General features: G+C 38.9%; 1 protein-coding gene across 1 annotated transcript; it reads right to left on the bottom strand.

Moving 5' to 3' along the window:
* Positions 1 to 5,420: 5,420 nt before the first annotated feature.
* On the bottom strand, positions 5,421 to 5,894 carry LOC147508513 (uncharacterized). Its single transcript, XM_086597198.1, has one exon. The coding sequence runs from the start codon at positions 5,892 to 5,894 to the stop codon at positions 5,421 to 5,423; it is 474 nt and encodes a 157-aa protein (XP_086453324.1).
* Positions 5,895 to 7,139: the final 1,245 nt, after the last annotated feature.

Below are 7,139 nucleotides of genomic sequence, written 5' to 3'. Positions count from 1 at the left end.
ACGAAAATCCTAGAACCTGACTACCACAACTCATGTGATTTGCCCTGTGTGGGCGTATGTGATATGATTGGCCCTTGTGTAGGGTGTATATATAAGATGTTGATTGACCCATGTGTTGGGCAATCAGATTTAATGGTGGCTTGATTATTCCATTCGCAAAATTTGAACGAGACGCGCGATATTTTATGCCGAATAGTGGCAGTACTTACATAATGGCTTTCGTGTGAGGGTTACCTGGTGTGCGGCATCCCGCTCAGGGTAGTTACGCACGGAGTGGTTCATTATGTAAGGGGAGGCATGTGGATGTACATGTTCGGCGTTGGGAAGCAATTGTGATAGCCAGGGAAACTAGGTAAGACATAGATACGACGTGAATTTTAGGGACACACAAAGAAAGCCTTAATTAATGTAATTGTGGTAATGTGTTGGTTAATGATGTATCTTTAGATAGATGATTGTATATGGTTCTGCAGAAGTGTGGGTCAAACTAATTACTTGGGTAGAGACGACCCACTCTGTAATTGAGCATGAAATGCGGTAAGTATAGAATATGTTTGGCTGGTTAGTAGTTTAGTTAGAACCTAAGGCGCCTCGTGGAGGAACTAAATGCCTTTTTATTATGCGTATGGTATGTTGTATTAGTTGTTGGAAGTTAAGGCGCCTCAGTGGAGGAACTACCTGCCTTACCTATTGTAGTTAAGAATATCGTATTAATTGTTGGGAGTTAAGGCACCTCGGGGAAGGAACTAACGGCCTTAAGGATTGTGTATATATATATGTATAATTATATGTTGTATTTTAAGGCTACTCACACCAGCATTTTTATAATGCTGACCCGATTTGCATGTTTGCTTATCGGGTGTGTTCATTAAATGAACATAGTTGATAACTCTTGATAGGTTTAGTGTGGAAGAAGATTGGTTGCTGCTTGTGGTTTGCGTTAGCGTCGCATTTCAAGATAGGCTTTGTTTTCCTTTGAGGTGATATAGATTTTCAGTTGAGATAAGATTATTTGCATTTTCATTTGTTAATTTTTGTAATGAAGAGGACTTTTATTTAAGTTAAAATTTTTATTGGTTTTTAATTATCCGCATATTTAAACTGTTTATGAGTTTTTGGAAGTGGAGAGTGCGTCACACCTCGGAGATCGAAGAGTCGGGAACAAATAATGTTTTTTCGAATTCTGTCGAAATTCGGGGCGTGACAGCTAATCTCTGAGGAAATGGTGGTTTCTCTCTATATTTAGCATATGGATCAACATGATGTTTAACCTTGGCTTTCTGTTTCTTAGGTTGTGGTTTAACTGGTATCTCTACAGGGGTAAGATCTTCAGTTATCATTTGGTATCTAGTTCGATATCCGGTGTAGGGACTACTGGTGGGGTAACTATAGGCATAGTTACGGCATTATCAACCACTCTGCCAGAACGGAGAGTGGTGATGGCATTTAGCTTACCTACGTTTGCATTTTCAGTACTAGTATTACCGTTTACCTCAAAGACTGTGTTTATTATTTTAGGATTAGGTATCGCTTGACCTGGAAACACACCTTAGGGTTGTACTTTCTCTTATGCATGCTAACTGCTGTAAGGAAAGTTGGATGCCTTGTAAAATCTGTTGTTGGGTTTGCATAAACGCATTAAAATGATCCGGTTATGGAGGAGTGTTAGCTATAGGTTGTGTGACAAGAACTATGTCACATTGATTATTAATGGGTGGATTTTGATAGTTATTATTTACTGGAACTATACCTCTATTAGCATTATAATTATTATAATTAGCATGACCTTGTGCTTGACCTTGTCCTTGTCGTGGTTAACCTTGGTTGTTATAATTATTATAATTACCCTGACCTTGTCCTTGATGTGGTGGAGCTTGGTTGTTATAATTAATGGGTGGATTGTAATTGTTTGCTGGCCTAACATTTTGATTATTATACCCTAGAGGTGTTACTTGTTGATTATTTCTCCAACTGAAGTTAGGATGTTCTCTCCAAGGGGCGTTAGGAATAGGATAACTATTTATTGAGCAAACGTTATCTTGTTGTGATGTTTGTTGTTCATAAGCGAGAGGACAATAGGAGTCAGGATGCTCAGGACTCAAACAGAAATTATATGGATTGGTGTTGACATTCATGACTGGAATAGGCTTTTGTTAAACATAAATAGTCTCTACCTTTTTAATGAGAGATTCGATTAAATTTTTAAGTTCAGGATCGGGTTTCATCTCAAACATACCGGCGGCCATAACTATTATAGAAGAACTAGCGGAACGGGAGATATCGTCACTACCCCCCCCCCCCCCCAAAAGTTATTATTACGCTTTGTTTGATCTTCTAAAAATTTATAAGCCTCTGACGCTCCCTTACTGAGGAAACTACCCCCATTCATTATGTCAAGCACCTCTTTGTGGTGGTGTAACAGTCTCTTGAAAAAGGCACGAACTAACGTGTCTTTCGCGAGGTTATGGTGTGGACACTCTATAAGAAGATCGGTGAAACGATTCCAAGCCTCGGAAAATGATTCATGAGGATTCTGTCGAAAGAAATGAATCTTGAAAAGCATTTCATCGGTCTTCAGTGGTGGGTAAAAATGTTCCATAAATAGTTGAACAAGTTTGACCCACGAGTCCACAGAATTAGGCGCTTGGGCAGTTAACCAAGACGCGGCCTTATCGGCTAAGGTGAAAGGAAACACCCTTAGTTTAACTTGTTCAGCACCAACCGTAGGATGGTGGAATGTAGTAATGACTTGGTCAATCCTACGCATGTGCTAATAAGGTTTTTCATGGTCTAACCCATGAAAAATGGGTAACAAATTAAATATATTTGGGGGGATTCGGAAATCCCCCACTGGGTCTGATAGAACGATGCAAGATTTTGGGCTATTGTTTAAGGCTTTGTAAAAGTCAGAGAGAGGGGACTCTCTTTTTTCAGCCATTATTTCAGGTGGAGTGTGTGATATATTAGCTAGAGGTGTAGTGAGTGGTATACTAGAAAGGCGTGTTTGTTGACATTGCCGGTTTATTACGTTAGGCGTTTTTCTTCTGCCTGACCTTAATGTCATGCAAGGCTAAGACCAATCTTAAATAAACACGACAATACTCAAAACAATCTTGATATGCTAGTATAAACCTCTAACAGGAGATGTGAGGAGCGAAAGAAAGAAGTACCTGAATGCCTCCTTGCTTCGCTTATGAATAGCGTATTTAACAAGTTAGAACACTAAATAACTTGAAGAAATGGAAGTTTGAACTAACCTGTGGAAATCGGGTGGTTTAGAGTATAGGGCGCGGGGTGCACTTAGAATTAGCCTAGGTAGGGCCGGGTCGCGCTCAGGTCCAACTCGAGCTCCAGGCGCTTTAGCACGGGGGCGCTCGAGTTTTTCCTTGGTAGGGCATGGGTCGCGCTCAGGTAAAACTCAAGTTCCAGCGCTTCAGCACGGGGGGGGGCGCTCGAGTTTTGCCTTGGCAAGGTGCGGGTCGTGCTCAGGTAAAACTCAAGTTCTAGGCGCCAGTCGCGGGGCTCGAAGTTTTGCCTTGGCAAGCTGCTGGTCCTTCGGAGTAAAACTCAAGTTTCAGGTGCTTCAGTGCGGGGGGTGCTCGAGTTTTGCCTTGGCAAGGCGTGGGTCGCGCCCAGGTAAAACTCAAGTTCCAAGTGCTTAAGCGCGGGGGGAGCTCGAGTTTTGCCTTAGTAGGGCGCAGGTCGTGCTCCATGTATTCCTGCGAGGAAAAATTCAGTTCTAAAACAAACAACCACAATTAGAATCAAACAAGGGTGGGTGGGTTATGGGACTTTGGAAGACTAACAATACTAAAGGGAACTAAGATGGCAGCGGCGCCATTTGATAAAAGATAAAACGCTAGTTTTACCTACGAATAAGTGATTAAACTCAACGCACAAGTAAAACTAAAGCTAAACTTATGCTTAGATTATCAAAGATTTTTACTCTCGATGCTATCGCAATAGAGTTGGAGTAGAAGATTCGTTCCACTCCTAGTTCTTTAGAATTAGCATTTTCTAAGATTATCGGTCTTTCCAAAGTTAATGAGAGTATGATGGGAATTATACTACGATGCAAATTATGCTAACAAGATACGAATAACTCAACTACGAAGTGCTAAATTGACTATATGATAAGGAATTAGGGGGGATTGATTCCACCTTAACTCGACTTAATTAACTATCGAAGATTCGTCGTAATCCGAATTGCAATGCTTTCGCATAGCAATTGGGTGTTTCTAATCCCTAATTGTTCATGTTAATCTCTACCAACTAACAACTAGCATGTGCAACAATCAAACCCATTCTCATGGTGAACTAATTACTCTCTAGATTGGAATGGAAAATTACAACTATTCTATGCTAACAACAATCAAGCTTTCATCAAGGCTTCCTCAAACCCCTCTAATGGAGGTTTAGCCTAGAGTCATTAAACTATCATTTCCAATTGAATTTAAACAAGACATAATATTAAAGATTGTAAATTTACTTATTTGATCTAATCAATAATAATTTAATGATTCCAAATGAACTAAAACAAGATTAAGAACTAATTTAGAACTATGATTATGATTTAACTAATTATGAAATGAAGACAAACTAATTTATGAATTTAACAATACTAAAACTAAATAAGAATTTAATCAATAAACTAAATCGGAATTAAAAACTAATACTTTATTATAAAACTAAATATGATTCTAAAATAATAATCTACTTGTTCTAACTAATCTATTGGAATTGAAAAAACTAATTAACTAAATGAAATAAAACTAGATCTAAAACAAGCTATTGAACTAATTTAATGGAGTCTAAAAACTAGATCTAGAAATCTATGCTAATGGCTACCTAATTTTCTACTTCTTTAAGAGTTAAGTCTTGTGTGTTGAAATGGAGGAGACAAGATCCACATTTTCATGCATGGGCTGAGGAGCCATGTTTTGGGCCGGAAAATCGAGCCCAAAACCCAATTTCTTCAGTCTATAGAGGCCTATTCAGCTGGATTTTGCTTCAACAGACTTTTTGTCAATTTATGCTTCTCTTATTGGGTCAAGGTTTAGACCATTGGAAAGCTCTTTCCGAGCTGGTCGTTTTGACATAAGGTAGGCCCAATTCCGAGGTCTGAGTCTAAATATACGGCCTTCAAAGGTTCTGCTGACTTTTGTGCTCTATTTCTGCCCGCGTTGACTTTGACTTTTCAGCTTTGACCGGGCTTTTAAAAAGTCTTTTTCTCCTTGAATCTTGGCCTTTAATCACAGAACTTCTTAGCAACCAACCCTTGCTCCTTTATCTCGCAAAAGTAACATATTTCTACACATAATTGACTCCCATGCCTGGAATACATAAGCACGTAATCAGCATTAAATCTTATTTATTACTAGCATAATTGGTCTAAAAGTATTATTATTAGGGGGTTAAAACTATAGTTTTCGGCTCTTATTAGCTCTTGTGACTGAGGGGGTCCAAACTACTCTATCCCTTTCAACAAAATTGTTGATTTGAACTTGTAGTATCTTCTTTCTCAAATCCTCATCCTCTATGTTTCTGATTCTATCATTCCACCTCCCCTCAGAGATTAGATGACTAACCTTTGTATCTATTAGAAATTCAATGAGATTTCTAACAGAAGGTTGAAGCCACAAAGGTACCTCTGTTAGCCACGGATCATGCCAGAACCAAGTATCCTCTCCATTAGCTATAACATACTTGATATATTTTCTAGCTGTTTTTCTGTGTTGCAAGATACCCCTCCACACCCATGAGCAGTCACTTGGCACTTTCATTGTCCAGAAGAATTTGTCCTTTATTTGCTGCCTCCATGTCCACTCCACCCAAATTGATTGGTCCTTTGCAGTAATTCTATAAATCATCCACAATAAGAAGCAGAGTTCCATGTTCTCGGGTCAACAATTCCTAACCCACCTTGTTCTTTAAAGTACCTCAGGACATCATGACTTGCATGGTGCATTTTGTGTTTCATGTCCGATCCCGCCTATAAGAACCTATTACAAATCTTAGCTACCTTATCGAGGACCTATTTAGGAAGGACAAAAGACCGCGCCCAATACACTTGGAAAGAAGTAAGAACAGATTTGATAAGTTCTAGTCTTCCTGCCTTTAACAAACATCTATTTTTCCAGTCTTCTATTCTACCAGTCATTCTTTCAATCAGTGGAAGACATTCTTTAACCCGCAATCTAGAAGAGGTAAGAGGGAGCCCCAAATATGTAACTAGAGGGACAATCAATGCCACATCCCTGACTGTAGCCAACTGATCATTACTCTCTATATAACTCATACTACCAGAGAGTAGAGTTGTTTTAGAGTTACTTAGATGAAGTCTTGTTGCTCGAGCAAAAGAATCAAGGATGTCTTTAATAGCTTCCACCAAAGCTAACTCACCTTTACAGTAAACAATCACATCATCTGCAAAGCTCAAGTGAGTAAGACCAAGCTTCTTCCATTTTGAGTGAGCAGATAAAGACTTTGTAACCAACCCCTTCTGAAGCAAACCACTTAACACCTCCATCACCAACACAAACAAGAAAGGGGATACTAGATCACCTTGACGAAGCCCCTTTTTACCAGCAATAAAACCTTCAGAGGATCCATTAATCAGTAAAGAGTAAGAAGGAGAGGAATAACACATCTTCAACCAATTAATGAATAAAGGAAATCTGAATCTTTGTAAAATCAACTCCAAAGCCTTCTAGTTAACTGAGTCGTAAGCTTTCTTTATGTCCAGCTTAATGGCACATCTCTTTGTTCCATGCTTTCTATTATATCCTCTCATAACTTCATGTGCAAGGAGCAAATTGTCTTGAATATTCCTTCTGGGAACAAATGCACGAGTTGAGTTAAGGGTTATTTCAGTGCAGTACAACTTTAACCTGTTTGTTAGTACCTTCGTAACACATTTATACATAGTATTACATCATGCAATAGGCCTAAACTATTCAACTGAAGCAGGGGCTAAGTATTTCGGAATTAAACACAGGTGAGTTGCATTTATACCTCTATGCATAGTACTACTAGAGAAAATATATTTCACTACATGAATAAAATCTTCCCCTATAAGATCCCAACTCTTCTTAAAGAAGAATGCATTTAAACCATCAGGTCCAGGGGCCTTACTCTCC

This window comes from Coptis chinensis, chromosome 3 (assembly GCF_015680905.1).
Source record: "Coptis chinensis isolate HL-2020 chromosome 3, ASM1568090v1, whole genome shotgun sequence".
Lineage (NCBI taxonomy): Eukaryota > Viridiplantae > Streptophyta > Magnoliopsida > Ranunculales > Ranunculaceae > Coptis > Coptis chinensis.
The sequence above is the reverse complement of the archived record's forward strand: the minus strand, read 5'-3'. Positions and strand labels throughout refer to the sequence as shown.